At 42.1% G+C, this 19,786-nt stretch overlaps 1 protein-coding gene across 18 annotated transcripts in view; it reads left to right on the top strand.

Annotated features, from left to right (window-relative positions):
- The window catches only part of elna (elastin a), a 58,889-nt gene that overhangs the window by 8,886 nt on the left and 30,217 nt on the right, over window positions 1–19,786 (top strand). For 14 of the 18 annotated variants that reach the window (XM_079271856.1, XM_079271865.1, XM_079271859.1 and 11 more), the window contains exons 4-18: window positions 620–1,348; window positions 2,175–2,201; window positions 12,726–12,791; window positions 12,900–12,998; window positions 15,319–15,393; window positions 15,782–15,856; window positions 16,486–16,533; window positions 16,694–16,756; window positions 16,889–16,921; window positions 17,033–17,107; window positions 18,537–18,578; window positions 18,675–18,758; window positions 18,850–18,900; window positions 19,009–19,107; window positions 19,695–19,784. In XM_079271856.1, coding sequence (XP_079127982.1) covers window positions 620–1,348; window positions 2,175–2,201; window positions 12,726–12,791; window positions 12,900–12,998; window positions 15,319–15,393; window positions 15,782–15,856; window positions 16,486–16,533; window positions 16,694–16,756; window positions 16,889–16,921; window positions 17,033–17,107; window positions 18,537–18,578; window positions 18,675–18,758; window positions 18,850–18,900; window positions 19,009–19,107; window positions 19,695–19,784 — 1,656 coding nt within the window. The remainder of the gene's footprint in view (window positions 1–619; window positions 1,349–2,174; window positions 2,202–12,725; window positions 12,792–12,899; window positions 12,999–15,318; window positions 15,394–15,781; window positions 15,857–16,485; window positions 16,534–16,693; window positions 16,757–16,888; window positions 16,922–17,032; window positions 17,108–18,536; window positions 18,579–18,674; window positions 18,759–18,849; window positions 18,901–19,008; window positions 19,108–19,694; window positions 19,785–19,786) is intronic. The other 4 variants (XM_079271860.1, XM_079271854.1, XM_079271861.1 and 1 more) reach the window with 4 other exon arrangements.

Here is a 19,786-nt window from a genome sequence, read left to right as displayed (position 1 = left end):
CATAGCAGATGAACTCAGCTCTGCATGCACAGTCCACTTCAGCAAGAGTTCACCATCCGTAGGCAGTGTCCTGGCATGGCCTCAGCTCCCATTCGCTGAACAAGTTGTTCCTTGTTCAGCATACTTAGCTAAGTACTTATACGCCTTATGACTGCAGGAAGAAATCATCTGTTGAGACTTTGTAATGATGATCATTAAACTGTTCGTTGAAATTTGTGTGTGTTTGTGATAATTTTTTGTCGAAACACCCAAATGGTGTAACATTCAAAGCATGTTAACTAAAACAAGAAGAAATAATAATTTACAGACACATTCCTTGTAAACACTCAACTTTTTTTCGGTCAGATCTGAAGGAAACACATGGTGAGACTTCCTTGTTAAACCACCACAGGCTACAAATAATTAAAACAATGTGTGTGGGGTCGCCCACTGTTGATTAGACAGTTTAAGGCCTGTTACACATTTCCCAGTCATAAGTAGTGATTATCAGGATGTTAACTGATAATAATGACATGGCAACATGACATGAACATTGTTAGCAAATGATAATGCTAATTATTGTACAACAATAATGACGATGCCAGTATTGATCACGATTACATCTGTCACTATTTTTCAGTAGGAGGTTATGGAGGTGGAGGCCGCGGTGTGGGGCAAGGTGGTCTGGTGCCAGGAGGGGTCGGGTATGGTGGTCTGGTGCCAGGAGGTGTCAGGCAAGGTGGTCTGGTGCCAGGAGGTGTCGGGTATGGTGGTCTGGTGCCAGGAGGTGTCAGGCAAGGTGGTCTGGTGCCAGGAGGTGTCGGGTATGGTGGTCTGGTGCCAGGAGGTGTCAGGCAAGGTGGTCTGGTGCCAGGAGGGGTCGGGTATGGTGGTCTGGTGCCAGGAGGTGTCGGGCATGGTGGTCTGGTGCCAGGAGGCGTCGGGCATGGTGGTCTGGTGCCAGGAGGCGTCGGGTATGGTGGTCTGGTGCCAAGAGGTGTCGGGCATGGTGGTCTGGTGCCAGGAGGCGTCGGGTATGGTGGTCTCGTGCCAGGAGGTGTCGGGTATGGTGGTCTGGTGCCAGGAGGCGTCGGGCATGGTGGTCTGGTGCCAGGAGGCGTCGGGCATGGTGGTCTGGTGCCAGGAGGCGTCGGGCATGGTGGTCTGGTGCCAGGAGGTGTCGGGTATGGTGGTCTGGTGCCAAGAGGTGTCGGGCATGGTGGACTGGTGCCAGGAGGTGTCGGGTATGGTGGTCTGGTGCCAAGAGGTGTCGGGCATGGTGGACTGGTGCCAGGAGGTGTCGGGTATGGTGGTCTCGTGCCAGGAGGTGTTGGGCACCATGGCTTGGGTGCTGGAGGACTGGGTGCAGGTATGAAGATTTTAATAAAGCCTTGCTGACACTTTTTTTAGTTTTAGCAGAGTCAATCAGCATACCATGTGTATAGAGAGATATATGCATAAGAATAAAGAATATGTGTGCAACGGGACACGGTTTTGGAGTTAGAAGCCTTCTGGTTTCTGTTTGTAGTGCAAATAGTCACGTTTGAGTGAGCTTTGGTAAACAGTCTGTGTGGAGAGCGAAAGAGGCAGACAGTATTGGCCGAAATGCATTCTCTGAACCCATCCGCTATCATCTGACGACAATTGAAGTTTCTATTAGCTAAAAAAATTAACTGTGAACAGAGTGTTAACTGGTTTACGATGAAACAATCTGTGTAGACGTCTCTCAACTCCAACTCCATTCTCGTGTCTCAAGTTGCAAGTAAACAATGACCAGAGGTTAACCTTTTGTCTTTCGAACAATAGCTGATGGGTTCCAAGATTGATCAGCATACAGCTGCCTTGAGGAGCCGCTGTCATTACCCATATTCAGGATTTTTCTCAAACATGTAAATATCAGTAATCGAAATAAGGCATGAATGCCTATGAATAGAGACACTAAGAATTTCACAATATTTAAAAAAGTTGAACACTTGTGTCAAACCCTGCCTGTAACCTGTAGGTTTTTTGAATTGGCATTTGAATCTTGACTCTGTAAAATTCCATTGAAACAAAACTTAAAATGTTCTTCAGTTATTTGTGTGTTTTCGTATATATATATATGTATATATATATATATACACATGTAAATGATTTCAATATTACAGATCAAAAGCATAGCCTCACATGCATTTTTGCTTGTTTTGACCCCATAGGACAAGGTGGAAAGCCCCCTAAACCAGGTGAGTTGGTACATTTATCATCATGGTACTGAGGTTTGTGGAAAGTGGTGAAAGTAAAAGAAAGGGCATGTTTTATGTCGTATGTACTTATATTTGTCTTGTGGATTTTATTTACATTGAACAGTTTTATGAAATACTTTGAAGATGTATCGTCACAACCCTGTGTTCTTACAGTACAGCACAGTACAATAGAGTAACAGCTGTAAAGCAGTACTGTAATAGAGGTGAACAGATTTGTTTTGTTAACAACATGGAACATTCCTCAGCACTACATATACTGTTGAAGTGCCTTGGTAGGGAGGAAATGTCATGTGTTGTTATGGGGTGGATAGCGTAGGTAAATGTATAGACTACATTATGTTTCCCACACCAACAGAACAGGAAGACCTACACAGATGCAGGGCACCAGCTGAAGAGAGAAAGTCTTTTGATTGGTTGTCGCCAAGTTTTTCTTATCACCCCTGTGTTTTCGTCGAGGTGGGTTCACACCCGCTTGGCAGCTGGTTGGGGCGTCCTGACTGGGTGGGGCCGTGCAGAGGTTCCACGACTCCTACACCTCTGCTGTATTAGAGAGTGATGATTAGCAAAGTGGAAATGGCCATCAACGCCTGCCAAACAATGGTGCCAGAGCACTGATTAATGTTATTGTATAGTCAGACCCAATACAATATCTGGAAACCTCCGTGTTGAAATTTACCACTACCCTTCTCTCTGATACCATACAGTAAATATTTTCCTTTGCCGTATCACAGTCTGCGCCGCATCGGTGCTTTAGCAATGTTTAGCCAACATTTAATTTCCGTAAGCATTGCTGATACAATCTCAGCCTACCTCTATGTGTTTAGAAAGATAAGGAACAAAGCAATAGTCTTATAGTCCTGATAACACTCGAGTGGGATACAGAAGGGTCCCACCGGAGTGCCCCGCCTCTGCCCTCCAACGAGAGTTTCAGGAAAGCCATTTTGTGAAAATGACCTAATATCCAGTAGTTGTTGGAGGTTTATTTTGGCTGGGATCAGCAGAGCCTTACTTGGGAAGTGGTGCCTTGGCTTTTGTATGCATTAGAGTTCTCCCTACAGTGCATGGCATACAATAATAAAAGGAGCTCCTTGTGTTTTTGAGATCAGTGCAATGTGGGCCCGGCTGCTCGCTCATATTCTAGTCCTGTTGTAGGAAAAAGCTCTTACACACAATTCCGGGTCAGCAAAGGTTTTACACATTTTTAAAATTAAAGTAGTGACTTAAATTTCCCTAAGGGGTTGTAATATGTTCCGCTTCAAGGTAATCGCCATTGTAATGGTGTTTAATGATCTGTCAATATTGGTTTCCATCAGTGGAGACTTTTCCTATTGGCAATTGCCATTCCATCTTTTTTTTGGATATGACAACTTTTCACATACCGTGTAGAAGTATTACATTACTGTACAAATGTACGGCTACAGTTCACCAGCAGGTAAGCCTCTCACAATGGCTGGTTGAATCCGTCTGCTGCAGTTTGTCAGTGTTTGGCTTATGTCCAGAAGAAAATAATATGCTACCAGCATCTGAAAATGTGTTGACCCTTTTTATTAAAGTTGTGTTGAATTTAGTGGCATATAGCGGTGAGATTGCAGATTGCAACAAACGAAACACCCCTCCGCTCACCCCTGTTTGGTTTGTCCCTGTTTATAGAGGACCCGCTCCCTATGTAGATGTAAAGGGCTCATTTTATGACAACAAAAACATTATGATTCTTTATTGCAATTGATTATACACCAATGAAAACATGGATTACTATTATGTTCCATTTCTGCCTACGAGAAATTATGGTTTTGTGTAACAAACCATCGGGAGGGTCAGGTTAAGACACTGGTATAAAGCAGTGTTCTGTTACTAAAGAGACACAAATCCAAAACACTGGTAAACTACTCTTAGATGCACAGTCAGACACACCAGCAAGAGAGCTGCCATTAGTTCTTGTGTGGAAGTCAAGCAGTGACATTATATTCCACAGATACACACCTTGCCAATAATGGAGAACAGCAGCTGGCTATGTGAGTAGCGTGACTGCAGTGAATTGCAGCGTAGCTCATGCAAGACTTTGTAAATGTTAGACTAATTGTGAAGGCGGTCAGCATCCAGCTTTGACAATACACTGAAAGCTGGAAAGAGGAACCTTGTCTTCGCGAACAGCTGTTGGATGTCGTCTCCTTTCATGTGTTCCCTGAAGCAAAGGTGAATTCAATCCTCACGGAGTTATTGCCAAAAATTGGCTTTTTTTTAGGCCTCTTGTCACTTTGTGGAAGACTTTGAGACAGTTAACAAGAACCATAGAGGTTACTGTTTTTGCTTTTGGTGTAGTATTCTTTTACAATTACAATAGTCTGTTTTAGATTGAGAAAGGATGTTTCTGGGTGGGATATCTACCGTATGTGTCCATGCTTAACTGGCCAATTGACTCCCTGAGAACAATACAAAGTGAAGATGATAGAAAGACAACATGCTGTCCATCCCATCTTTCTCTCACTGTCTGAAAACTGACAATGTCACACAACAATCAATCATCAATCATACTACAGACCCACCACCCTTGTGTTTCTAATATTTTGTTCATCCCTATGATGAATGAGGGTCTCCACAACTACTTATAAGAAACAGCTCTCATTATTGCTCTGCTTTGTATTACTTAAAGTGTGTGGGAGGTGTGTTTGAATAGAAAATAGTAACGACTAAAGGAAATAAATTGAAGGCCTGCTGGCAGTAGGATATTTGGGGCTTCCCTTGAGTTGGCTCGAACAGAGCCTCCACGATCGGCCAGCCAAAATATGTTTGTCGTAGATGTTCTTGAGCCTGATTATATGAGCCTGCTACTGTTTACAACCGGTGTAATGCAATACAACTCAGCAGCACCTCAAACTACAGCCTCCTTCATGAAGGTAGGATGCGGTGATGCTCCTGTGACGGCAGACCAACCTGCAGTTGACAGAGAGTGTCAGTAGCTCCTGACTGCAGAAAATACAGAGGTGGTTTTGACTTTTCACAGGCTGTGGCCAAAACAAGCTGGTACTCACTTCAAGGCTTTTGCTATAAATATTGCTCATGAGCAGATCATCACCCACACACTCATTTTAAAGTACAAATTTTGGATAATTTTCAGTATAATGTACCGGTACATCTTTGTACGAGTTAAATCGTACCGCCCGTGAATAAACATGATTATTTTGCTTCAAACCCTCCGGTTCATATTAGGGTCATTGTTTGAAGAAGCATTGAGTGACAACTCTTCACAACAGGAAGAGCGAGGAAAGGCAAAGAAATGGAAAGATAAAATGGACACGGGGAGGCAAGGAGGACAGAAAGGACCTGCAACTCATGCGAACATACCGTGTACTGTGTATATACACACACACACACACACACACAAACATCATATGCATTCATGCATGTACACATGCATCATTCACACACACACATGCTTAGATAGCTTGCTGAAAGAAAAGAGACTGATCGATGACTGATGAAAGTGTTTAGCCAAAAGAAGATGAGCATGGAGGAGGTTCAGTCTCCTGGAACACATGTGCGTTTCATTACTGGAGCTGAACTGTCAGCGACTGGAAGCATCTGCATGTTAATGCGCATAACTGTGAGTGTATGTAAATATGTTCATGTGTGTGTAATTACAAATGTTAGCGCATGTGCACACACGCACATAACTATTGAATATGTATCCAGATATTAGTTTGGGGACATTATAGTACATCAACACACAGACACATGGCATAAGTCAAGTGTTGCTCATTAAATCAAAAGAACGTGAACGATGGCATTTTCCTCTATTCTTACCCACTTATCTTTCCTCCCCGCTTTCTCAATCTGTTCTCCACTGAGTCTCAGTGTCAAGCTTTCAATATCTTGGAACTTGAACTGTCTGCAGAGGAGACTGTTTTTTTTTTTTTATTGTCGGAGCCCACGCCAACCCCACACTCGATTCACCCAATATTTACACAGCCATCACAGCTTGTTTGTTCTCATTGGAAATACATGTTTCCCCAACTATTTATCGTGAATGATGTCACCAGATGTTGTTGTTCGCGTCTTCAACAACAGCTCTCCAGCCTTTCACCAGCCTGTCGTGTGTGGTGTTTGCATGGTAGTTCTCTTGCGAGCACGTTATTACCAGTATAATGGCCTTTGGGTGAGTTGATGAGCCATCCCTTTGCATGCTCTCACAAACTCTCCTCTGCTCCGTTTGCCAGCAAGTCTGGAGCATGGACCACCATCGTCCATCTGGCAGCACAGCCTAAGTGATGTTTATGTAGTGTTGGGGAAAGAGTCCATGAAGACAGATCACCCATTGAATGACCTTGTTGTAGTAATAGGTAGAGGTAGACTATTAAAACTGATGGCCCGTTTTGTGGATTTGTGGCTAAGTAAGTAATTTCTATGATGTTTTCTGGGTTATTGGAGCCCACGCTGGGTGAGTATAGTTGTAGCTGATTAAAATGTCCAACAAAAGGGGGAGAATGTTGCATCATAAGTTGCTTCACAACTCATAAGCATACTTTTAAAATGCAGTAGGATTTGTAATAGTCAATGCAATAGAAAGTCTTTTTTTTTGCTTGTTCCCAGTGCAGTTGTAGTCATTTTTAACAATCTTGTATTTTGAAATGATATGACTCACTGACCTTATCTCACCTCAGAGTATTGGATTTCTGGATTTCTCAATACTTATCCCGACCCGGTGCTGGACTAAATTACTTGTGAAGATGAATGTTTTTTTTAAAAGACTTTAGCTTTGACCGCGTACAGTAGGTGTCCTGATGTGTTAGCCCATGTTGCATAACCTCTGCAAACATGTAATGTACAATTTGGTAAACAGCTTTTCTACTGTCAATGGCAATTACATTTTCACCCTGTTTTCCTTTGTAGAACATCCAAATGTGTTTGTCATATTGAAATGCCACAGATGGCTCCACAAAGATCATAGCCTGTACATGAAGTGCTCTTGAGGCTGACTCAATGAAACTAACGTCAACGTTTCAATGTGCTTGTTTTGAGTTGAGCCGACCTGTTGAACCAGTTGAATTCAGTAGAATTACAGTTAGATGCATATGCGGACCATCTGGAAGAGGAAACACACTTGGCCAACTTTACATACCATGGCTGTGTTTGTTGACTGTTTGTCTGGCCCTGTGTATCATTTGCACAGTTGAACTTCTCTAGGCTGGGAACATACTTATTGGAAATGAGAAGTTAAAAAAAAAAAACAAGATTCTCTCAGTGCACATGTACCCTGTGTACTACTGTATACTCTAATGCTTGCAGTGTGTTTGCCTCGTCCGCATGGCTTTACAGTACATGCTGTTAGTGTGTGTGCCAAGCTAGAATGGGCGATGGTACGAGCTTTGGGTTAAGGATAACTCCTCAGACTCAGGGACTCAGTCTTGGCAGAGCAATTGTGACATTCCTTTAGAAGTGGATAAAACGTAGATCAGCAGAGGCTCTCAACTCTAAGACTGGGAAAAACTGAGAAGTGTTTGGTCGACTTGAAAGCTTATAGCATTGCTTGTTCTGCTCTTTATGACTTGTAGCATAAACAACGACATCACAAACTCACAGTGGATACGGGTCGCATGGTGTCCAAATGAACACAGTTTGAATTAAGGGACAGCACTGATGGTCATAGCACAGATGTGTTTGAAATACAACATGTGTTTGCGGAGGTGAGAGACTCAACAGGATTCAGGCTGGTGAGGTCAGACAGCCACAGACGTCACTGGGCAAAGCAACCTCCAGTAGTTTGGCACGGTGGCAGTGCTTGTAATCCACATAGCGTATAATGGTTACAGTTAACGTTCATTTGGGGCCATTAGTGGGACTCCTCAGAGATGATGTATGTGTTCTCCTGCCAAAATGTGTGGGTTGATGAGACCATCCAAAGTTGCTTCATCGTTGTAAGTCCTTACAACACAACGAAACAGAGCGTATTCTCTTCTTTAGTGTGACGCAATTGGCCCCTATAGAAATTTTCAGAAATGATGCCCCCTACCAACAATGGCTACACTGATTTGGATCTGGACGCTGCCCCTAAAGCAAAGATGTTACAATATGAGGAGACCTTAGACCCTTTCCCTGTTTGTCCATAGGAGCTCTGACAACTGTGCACTTGGGGTCATCTGGAAAAGAGGGAGGCTGAGGCTTTTGGGACCTCTCATTGATAGTGTCAATGACTCCATGGAAAAGGAAAGTGAAAACAATGAAAGGCCAGCCGCCAAAGTCAGCTGGCTTACACCAGCCAGAGTGGGAGACAGATTGTGTGTGTAGTGGTGTGACTTTGTGAATGCATAATTTGTCCAACATGTGACTAGTCCAGCTTTTCGCAGCTCAGTGCCTGTGACTGACAGCACAGAGAACCTGGAAGTGACAAGGAGCAGGGGAGGTCACAGGAGAGGGAAGGGGGGAGGACGTAAGGGGAGATTGAATGTGTCCACTTGTCTCACGCGATCTGGATTCACTACAGCACCTCGCATCATTCTGCTTCATCCAGCTTGTACTGCGTCACCTCGTAGGAATGCAATCCATCCACCAACTTGGAAGTAGAACAGTGTGATAATTTGATACTGATAACAATATGGTGTCATGGCAGTGAAGGACATAGTGGTGGGCTTTGCTTTCAAAGTGAAAATTTATATGGGACCACAGCCGAAGAACAGTATCTTCCTGTCAATCACAGTAAAATGCGGCTCCTCTGGGGACCTCCAGAAGGCCTTTGAAGATGAGTTTATCATGAAGATGTTCCATCACTGTATGTGCTATTGCAGCATTTGCACTGCCATAGCATTCCTCTTTGCTTGTTGCAACCGTCCTTTACTCTTTGTGTGTTTGTGGTTTGATGGTTTGTACAGCAAATCCAGTGTTTAGCTGAAGACTCACTTCTTCTGTGGCTCTCAATTTTTCAAACGGTCCCTTGGCTTTTCAGAAAACAGACATTTGTTCTGAGGCAGTTTGCGTGATTAAAAATTAGCTAAAATAAATAAAACGGTGAGAAACAAGTCTCAAAAATGTCCTGGACATTCCAGAGCTCCAGCTCCAAAGTCTGCTTTCCGCAGGTCTGCCGTCAGTTACAGTGGATCTCTGCCATGGAATTCTTTGCTCTCTTAAATGAAACCCTTCACCAGGCCCAGCGGGTTCACAAAGTAGAAAAATGTGGAGAGGGGGAGAAAAAAGGAGGAGATAGAAAGGAGCGGGCAAATCCATCATTCGCTTCTCACGTTTGGCTTCCTCTGGTTGCTGCTATTAGCACCTCAGGTCTGGTCGGCGCAACCCCCTCACAACTTTTGGAGAGGAAAGAGAGAGAGAGAAAAGAGAAAAGGATGGAGAAACGGGGAGAACAAGAGCAAGAGACTGAAAGTCAATGCTTTGATTAATGTTTCTTGTACTCCTCTGGTTCTGAAACAGAAGATTACCTTACCCAACCCCAATGGAGCACGAGCAAGACTTTCAGTTTGGAGATTGAAACCAGATTATGTCTGTTCACACTGGCTCACATCCATCACTTGTATTGGACCAGAGTTTAAGAACATGACTAGTCACTGAAAGATCTATTCATGCTGTCTGGCCAGTTTTATTCCAGTGTCAGACTTCAATTTAAATACCAATGCACATGAAATGGTACAGAAGGAGGCAATGAGCCTGTACCTCATCACATTTTCATTCCTCTAAAAACAAGACTCCTTCCTTGTCCGAGAACGTCTATACTTGTTTACCCTCACTGAGATCATTCTTAAGCAAGCCGCCACAAATGAATCACCACCATTAGGCGATGCTCAATTAATCACTGCCACATCATCCCAAATTTCACCTCAACAATCTGCAGGTGCACTTGTCACTGCACAGCTGTGAAAGCCAGTGGTCTTTTCTGAATGGAAGCTGGCTAGCAAGCCATGTGTCTGTCACACTTTCTTTTCTTTTTTAAAATCTAAATGGAGGAAACTATGATGCATTGCAGTTCTGCATCACTTACCTTTCAATTTCTTTTAGCCCTGAGTGCCCCCCCCCCCCCCTGTGCAGTATTGGGTTTCTGTTGTCCCCATCATGTATTCAGTGTGTTTACCTTTTTGTAGGGTTTGCTGGTCCAAGGTCTGAAGGCAGTTGGGGTTTCAAGTGGTCTCTCTGGCCTCCTATTATGCCTTGAGAGTTACAGAGAAACTACGTTAGTATACAGAAATCCTTCAAATCAATCAACCAAATACTGGGAGCAGCACCAAAGAAAAGTGATGATTTGATATCAGCATCATGGTGCAGACTTTCCATGTGTGTGGCTCTTGACAACAAACAACGTTGGTGTCGACTTCCAATAATATGTTAGCGAAGATAGGTCTATTTGTGTGAGCTGATGTACTGTAACAATTGTAGTCCAACAAAAGCATGCTTGTTTGAGTTGACAGGATGGTGTAAATATGGCTAAACAGAGAGCTTTTGGACAAAAACTCTACCCTCCTCCCACAATCAGGGGATGGAACCGACAATGGTTCAGATTGTGTTAGCGTGTCCTCTCACTTTGAGCTTGAAAATGCACAACCTTCAGACTAGTATTTGTTACTTGAGAGCGTTTCATTTTCCCGGTGTCTAGTGATATCAGAACTACATACTGTAAAGTTTATTTTCCTTTCGTCCTTGTCTAAACCTTGCCCACGCCCTGCACTCATGGTCACACACACACACACACACACACACACACACACACACACACACACACACATCCTCTCAGGCTGACTTCTGCGTGTCTGCGTCTCCTCATCTCAAATCAGAGAGTTGAGCTCTACGTGGCAGCTGCCAGAGCCAGGTCGGGTTATGCACATGTAAGCACAGGTGGGCCAGATGATGGATGAATAAGCTAAAAGTCTCCACAGCCCTGCCTGTCTCCACTCTCTTCATGTTTCTCTTCCATTGACACGCATAATCTCACAGACTTTGATGTGTATTTCCAACAATCAAAATGACAAAACACATAAACCACATGAGACATTCTGAATATTTTAAGCCAGACAATTGTTTTAAGGGTTTCAGACATCAGCAATGTTCCAAAATTCTTGTAACTATCTTGTTTTTGTCTGTTTCCTTTCAATTATTTTTATGGTTTGTGAAGCTCACTGATAAAAACGGGACAAATAAGACAGATTCATTGTGTTAATGCAAGAGACACTGGCAAAGGGAAAGCCAGAGATCAGTCTGATTTATATAAGAATTGATTACTGCTGTTATTACTTGGAGGTGCATCTGGGGATGGTTGAGCAATCGAGAAGTATCGAGCTGAAAGCTTTGAAGGAGATGGATTATTGCAAGGGTGCCTAGCTTAGCATTTGGGCTCGCATGCTCAGTCTGTTTGCCAAGCTCTTCGCAAGACCAATGCCCACATTTGTTTTGACTAGACTAGGTCATGAAACTCCACACTTCCAACTTTCTCTCAGTCTCTCCCAGCACATTCCTACTCTTCGTCGTTGCACCCTGCAGATTGCTGGACGTAAAGCTCTCACCCTCCAGTCTGATCCCCCCCCCCACGCCCTTGTTCAGCTTCATTCCCAAGCTTACTTGTTCTCACCCCAGATTTCTTGGCTTACAAGTATTGTTGAAAACAAGTTCCTTGGTGGACTAGCCTGCTGGCAGAATTCAAATGTCCTCTTGAATTAGACACATTCATTACTCCAACATGTTTGTCTCTGATTGGGGAACTTGTTCAGCTAACAGCTTCTTTCAATACAACTCTGAGAAAAACAATTCTGAGAATAATTTGCCCAACATGTTCTACAACATGGAGTCTCTTTGTTAGCCCTACAAAACAGGAATATATCACTTTGACAGCTATCTGGAGAAAGTTAAGTTCCACTTAATACATCTAGATTTGAATCAGATCCCACCTTCACTCACTTAGTGCTGATAGGCCAACAGTACTTTGAAAAGTATTCCATATATATTCTACATGCATAATGTTATTGGCTGTACATTTGGGCTTGTCCACTTTTATGGATTGTCCAGTCTTTCAATGCATGAGCAGGTGATGAGAATTTTAGTTTAGGTTCTTTCCCTCTTTACTTACTTTTTCCATTTCCCACTCTTCTCACATTGTTTTGTTCTCGTCAGCAAGCAGAACCCCAAGCTTGGATATAACTAATTAAATGTCAGGCCAAAAGGATTTGCCACCAGGTTAGTTTGGGACTTTTGGTCTTGGAAAGAACAGACTGCTCCCTCCAGTGTTTTGAATACAGCATAACGAGATTATATCCATATTTGTGATCTTTGATCTCTCATGTTTTTTTTTATCAGTGAGGGTCAACTACAGTCCTTTGCTCTAGAAACTTAATTTTATTCAATCAAACTTCATTAAGTACACGTGATATTGTGTCATATTTCGTGTGCTTTATTTTCATTTGAAAGCCACAGTGACGAACGCTATGCTTCTTTTCTTAGACTCCCCTTGCCCTCATCTACAGTTTGTACTACATTTCTTTCTCACTACTCTACTACCTGTCCATCTTTCCCATCCAGGTTACGGCAATCCAGGAGCCGGTGGTGTGGGAGCTGGTGGTCGTGGAGCTGGAGGCTATGGAGGAGGTGAGAGTGTACCCAACATTTAGTTGACAGAAGTGTAGAACATTATATTCTCTGTATAAAAACATACATTGTATTCCTCACTCATCTTTGCTGCTTTGTTTCATTCAGGTGGTTATGGTGGTTATGGTGGATATGGTGGATATGGTGGATATGGTGGCGGCACAGGGGGCTTTTTCCCAAGAGCTGGACAGAAGGCTGCTAAAAGAGGTAGAGCAGATGGCAGAAAATGTCTTGATAGAAATGTAACAGCATCCTGTAAAGGCAGTGATGGCACAAGTTAATTGGTGCCACGAGTTGAATGATTGGTATATTGATTGGTTGATATTCTATATCAAACCCATAATGGCATCCTTTTCCTTTCAAAGATAAGTCTGTCAGATGGGACAACTTAAGGGCCCTCATGAGCTCCGATTTGACACCCAGTGACATTTATGAAGAAGTACTGCATTTAGCGTCACCTACTCTATGGCCGTCCCCTGGTGTGCATGGACCTGGTGGAATGGACTTCTCTTACGTCCTTTGCTACTTTGAGTGTATTTATAAATTGTCAGATGGAAAGATGTTGCTTTAGCTGACCATACAAGTTGTCATATGTCAAAAACATTGCAGAAATCAGACATTTGATTGATTCATCTTATGTAAAATTGATGTCTGCATCAATATTTACTTTCAATTTCAAACCTTGCATCTTTTGTTTATGGATGCTACCATTGGACAACAACAAATGAAGATTCACTTTTTTTCTTGACTTAAAAAATCAAGCATTCCTTCAAAACCTGTGCAGGAGGCTCAATGAATGTGATGGAAACTGGGGGTCATCAAACATGATAATGTAATATTGGCTGTTGGAATGAGACACTGATCCTGCACCACTTGTATTGAGTTTGTTTTGATGGTTGCCGTGATATAGTGTGGCTTTCCACTCAGTTTCAAACTTTCAGTAAAAATGCCTTAAACTCCATGGACCCAAGTTCGGTTCTCATATTTCTCGTGTAGAGGTGGAATGGAAATGGTATGCTATTTAGAATGAACTTTTAGGAAACATTATCTCTTCCTAATGTTACGATAATGTTTTGTGTGGTTTGTTCAGCGCTTTAAGGTTCAAATTGGGGAATAAGTTATCAGTATAGGTAACATCCATCAACTGGCTATGGTGGTCATCTACCCAGCTGCCTGGTTTAGGAGGTAATCACCTGGAGAAATATTCAGTTTGGTTCATGCTTGCTTCAAGCACTGTCCCACATTAAAAGTAGTTGCTGAGACGTGAACATAAAAAAGCACAATAATTAGATTCCTTGGGGATTATTCCCTAAATCTTTTATATTGACGAATACCACTGAAACTCTGGTTGTCGTAATCACAGCTGCAGGAGGCCCTCTGCTACCACATGGAGGTAAGCTGATTCTTGGCCTGATGACAGACTACTGAACAAGCTTGACCTGAGTTCACATGTGTGAACGTTGATAGATCTGCACGCTTTCATGTTATGAGAAAGCCAAAATGAATGTTTTGCATTAATGGTAACTCGGCATGAAAAACACTGTTTGGCAAACACGTACATTTTTATGATGTACCTGAAAACCTTGGACTGTTTGAACTTCAACAGAGCACAGCCTGACCTCAAAGTCTGTGGTGATGAGGTGATGAGGGTGGAGTGGGATTTATTGAGGGATGTTTGGGTGTATTGGGTTCAATATATTCAAAAACAATTTTGTGATGCTAATTTCTCTCTTACTGTACTGAAATATATGCGTTTACAAAAGAAATAGAGTCCGTGCCGTGTATGTGCACATAATGTACTTGAAATTAGGCAGGCTGATGAAGCAGGGCCTCTGCAGGGCCCGATCATGGCCAAGACTGTACTATGGCAAAGAGCCTACTCTAAAGTATTAGTTGGCAATGACAAAACTACAGTTTCTTGAAATCAGTGTGTACTAATTGCATGACACTCAAAATACCAACTAATTCCTATGAAAGAGCACAAATAAGACAAAACATTCCCTCACCAAATCTCCCAGGCCACATACTTAAAGGCAGTGCGCAATGTCTGTCCGGCTAAGTACAGGGAGTTTAAGATAAATAAAAAAATAAAAAGTTTAAACAAACAAACCAATGTGTTTTATCCTGCTGCCAATACTCCCCTTACAAGTGAAGCTGACGGCTCATTTCCTCCATGAGGGGATAGCCAAATAAATGAGGCATTTGATGAGGCAAGGCGAATGCCATGCGTGCTGGCTGCCTTAGATTAAAACTCAACCATGTTGCTTTTGATTATGGTTTCTTTTATAGCTGCTCTCAATACCAACAGTAAATCTAAGAATCTGACTCCCTGCTGAAGAGGTCAAGTCTGGCACAAACCACACACCTGCTCATTACTGCGTTTCAGTATCACAGGGCCCTCTAGCGGCCATGAGATGTTCAACTGTAGAATACTTGTGTTGTAAGGTTTTCATCACTCTGATGTTCAACGACTATGACCTCAAACCTAAAATTGTATATTTATATTCTGGATTTTTGTCTCAAACAGGGACTGGAGGCACTGTGCTTGGGACGGGAGCAGGTCGTGGAGGCGCTGGAACTGGAGCCGCACTACCTGCTGGAGGCAAGACACATGATACATCATTCCTTTAATGTTATTTTGCACTTTTTATGTTTGTCATATTGTGATCTCGGCCTCCCAAGGACTGGAAACACCGCTCCCATTACCTTTAACTTTTCCACTTTAGGATTTAGGAATACCACCAACATCTCATACCACAAATTGGCTCTTCGTCAGGTATAAGACGTGAATGATTTCTCAGACGAAGAGCCACCTTGGGCTCCAAATATATTACTCTTCCTAATGTAATAAAGAAAAAAAAATTCAAGAAAGTGGTTAACTGTGTTGAGAGTTCTTGGGATGCAGGAATCATAGTTACAGTTGTTTGGAGTTAGCACCAAACAAGAAAGATGTTTTTTCACACTATTTGTTTCATCTGCTTTCTTTTCAGTGCCTGTTATTCCTCAGACAGGCCTCCCAGGAGGAGGTGGTGCTGGTGCTGGAAAGAAAGCTGCCAAAGTGCCAGGTTTTTTAGACTCAACAATAAACTCAAAAGGCTGAAGACAGACAGGATGCAGTTCACTAGGCAGCAGAGTCACATCAAATTAATTTTTTCTTTGCATGTGCAACTACCATTGCACTTCAAATACAATATAGTTTATTTGATGTGCTTTACAGCGCAAGGATACATAATAAGGAACCAAATAAACGTTGGATTTATAGTATATACATTACACATGCATACATACATACACTAGCCTGTGAAATGTAATGCCTACATTCTTATTTGTTGTTATAGGTTTTGCTTAACTTTGACTCTGCTGTGCTAGTAAGAGGCTATGGAAAAATTTGCCCATTTTCAAAATCCAACTTCCAATATTATGATCTCTCTTCCAAAGAGGATTTCACTGATAAAAAATATGATATAAACAGCAAAAGAAAGATTACAGACAACAAATGCCAGCAGCACCCGCCTGGCTTTGCTGCATCCTGCCTGGCTCTTTTTGTTGTAGTGTTTTGTCAGAATGATTGACATTTTCCTTTTCAATAAATGCTTTAAAAAACAGATTTTTGCTGCACATGCATGCCAGATCCCTCGCACATTTTAATTGTGGATGCAGAAGTGAAGTACTATCCTCTCATTTGCTCTGGCAGGTGTAAGCGTGCCTGGACTTTACCAAGGTGGACTGGTGCCAGGACAAGGTTTGTCTTATTCATAGATTAATCTCAGGCATTGTTTCTCACTATTTGTCAAGTGTTTAAGCATTGGACTGCTCAATGCTTTTACAAATAAGGACTGTACAGCGATTTATTAATGAGGCTTTTCTTGTGGGGGTTTGGGGGTTGCCTGTGGCTCCTTCAGGGTTTGGTGGACGTGGAGTTCTGCCTGGGGTTGCCACAGGAACTGACCTAAATTCCAAGTCAAGTAAGATTTCATTTTTTAATCATGCTTCATTTTGAATTTCTTTAATCGCCATTGAGGCTAAAAATCCTGAGTGAGTTCTAGCTGGCTGATTCCTTCGGTGTCTAATTGGATTATGTGATTTATCTTATGCAGTTGGAGGGGGAGGACAAGGGGGTCAAGGACCAGGTAACTTTATTTGTGATTTTGCTGTATTACAAACACATATATATATATATGTTTGTATTATTGGTATCAGCTGATTAGGATTAGGATTTAAATTGATTTATTTTGTCACAGGAAGCCGCGGGTACGGTTGGCCGATGCAGCCCGGTGTGTTCCATGGATACCCCCTCAAATCACCAAAATTACAAGGTGTGGTCTGGATCTATAACTGTGTTATTCAGAAGTTGAACTCTTCAGTTCATATAATGATGCTGATGGTGATTTATCCAGCATACAGACAGTCTTACTCGCCCTATAGAAACCTCTATGGGTACGGGCCTAAGGTTTTCTATGATGGGTTTATCACTGGTTACAAAGAGAGGACTCGTGTCTTAAGGGACCCGAGAAACTTTTTATTCATTTAGTTCCAACTTTCTGATGACTCCAAAAGCCGAACTTAGCCTCCATTCACCTGCTTGGTAGAGATTCCAACAGCAATGCTACTGTGCATTTCTGCATTTTACTACTGTATTTTATTTCTTACACTGTTCTTAATTGCTGTTAAATCTCCTTTTCTTTTGCCTTATGTTTTGATGCTTTTAATGGTTTTAAAAGGACTGCACAATATATCGCCATTTCCTCCGGGACCGAGTTCGTGCAAGGCGTACACTATAAAACGCAGATCGGCGGAGATCTTTTCCAGACGTGGTTTGTGTGCGAGTAATTGCAGAATTACGGCAGTGTATGGTTGATTGCGTGCAGCGTAATGTCTCAGGGAGACATCGATTATTGTTTCAATGTATGTTTTAAATCTCCTTTACTTTTTACTACTGAATTTTATTTCTTACACTGTTTCTTTAATTGTTTTTAAATCTCCTTTTCTTTAGCCTTATGTTTTGATGCTTTTAATGGTTTTATGTGAAGCACTTTGAATTACCTTGTTGTTGAAATGTGCTATACAAATAAACTTGCCTTGCCTTGCCTTGCCTTGCCTTGTGCTTCTAGTCCCGCAGTGGATGAGCCAATTCACGCTGTAACTAAACTTTGCTCAAATATAGTAAGCTCGCCAACTCCCACATGTCCATAAAACAGCTGTAAGATCCCATCAATAAAAGGATGACAGGTCTACAAAACTGAATTCATTTGAAAATATCTATTCTGTTACTATGATCTTTTTCTTACGCTACTTTTTATGATCGTCCTCATAATCACAACTGTATGATCACTGAAATGGTGGTCTTGCCTTTAACATATTACTAGTTATTATCTTGCATTTTTGCCTATATCTGATGGTTAAGAGGAGATGATGACGGTAGAGACGGAAAGAGACAGTGGCCAGACATTTGACCACAGTCTTTAGCCACACTGAAACATGAGGTTTTCAGTGTACATGTGATGTGTTTAAATGGCTTACATTCTTTTTTTATTTTGACATCTAGAGAATCGGGTATGTTTTACATTTGTAGAACGTGTGCTTATATAGGTCATATAGAGTCAACAGTATTAACTTGAGACTGTTTCATAACCTGTTACACGTTCCTTGTATTAACTTTAACCCTTTGTTGCATCTGATCATGTGTGTATGCACTGAATCATTCTGGCTCGACATTCTCTCAAATGCTGTTTTTTTCACCTTCAGGCGGCTACGGAGCAAAACCTGGAGGTGGCAAACTGCCTTTTGGTAAAAAATATATTTTTTTAAATATTCTGCAAAAACTTTGGAATATCTGTTGCATCAGCTCAATGATTAATGATGCCTCACATTACAATGTTTCAGGTTACGGCTTCGGAAATGTTGGCGCTGGACTTCCGGGAGGAATAGGTGGCCCCGAGTCAAGGCCTGGATATCCTGTTGGAACTGGTGTGTGTTTTTACGAGTGTATTGTTAATTGATATGGAGTAAAAAGGTAGAATAGACCAAAGAATAGGTAATATATTTTTTCTTTCTGCAGGAGTAGGACCCGGGGGCATCTCACCCGCTCAGGCTAAAGCTGCCAAATATGGTAGCCTACCACATTCATTACCATTTTTTATCAAGGAAAACAAAATACAAGTTGTGTAACATCTGTACAGAATATATGTGTATGTAAAGTGTGTGCTCTCTGCTGCAGGTTTGGGTGGTGTTGGAGGTGTTGGAGGTGTTGGCGGTGTTGGAGGTGTTGGAGGTGTTGCCGGCACTGGTGGTCTGTATCCAGGGCAGGTGCCAGGAGGTATGATGTTTAACAACATACATAAAAAAAGTAAACTAAGTCAATAGCCATGTTAGCCCGCTCATGGCGAAATAGTTTATTCCTCACCAGATATATAATTGTTGGATGGTGGAAAATAAAAAGACATAGTCTTTTTGGAAGAACAATATGGTCAGATGTGGCTTCCATTATTTTTTTATTTAGACTATCTCAACAGGTCTTGCCGATGTGGTAGAGGCAAAACAAGCAGCACTGTAGACCGGAGGTTGTTGAATGATCCTGTTTCACTACCATCTATACATTGTTTGGTGCAGGACAACAATGATAAAGTTAACAAATGAATAACACAAGTAATACGTGATAAACTTTGAGGATCCACAAGAAAGAAAGACAAAAAACTAAAAATGAATAATTGTTCTGTACCAGTGAACTACATGGCTTAAATCTTAACTTTTACTGGGACTTACTAACATCTGCAGTGGTTTAATATCATTTTTTCTTTCTGCAGGAGTGGGACTCAGGGGCATCTCACATGCTCAGGCTAAAGTTGCATAACATCAGTACAGAACATATTAGTATCTTCATAAAGTCTGTGCTCTCTGCTGCAGGTTTGGGTGCTTTTGGAGGTGTTGGAGGTGTTGGAGGTGGTCGAGGTGTTGCCGGCACTGGTGGTCTGTATCCAGGGCAGTTACCAGGAGGT

This window comes from Melanostigma gelatinosum (assembly GCF_949748355.1).
Source record: "Melanostigma gelatinosum genome assembly, chromosome: 7".
Classification (NCBI taxonomy): Eukaryota; Metazoa; Chordata; class Actinopteri; order Perciformes; family Zoarcidae; genus Melanostigma; species Melanostigma gelatinosum.
This window is presented reverse-complemented; position numbering and strand designations above follow the sequence as displayed.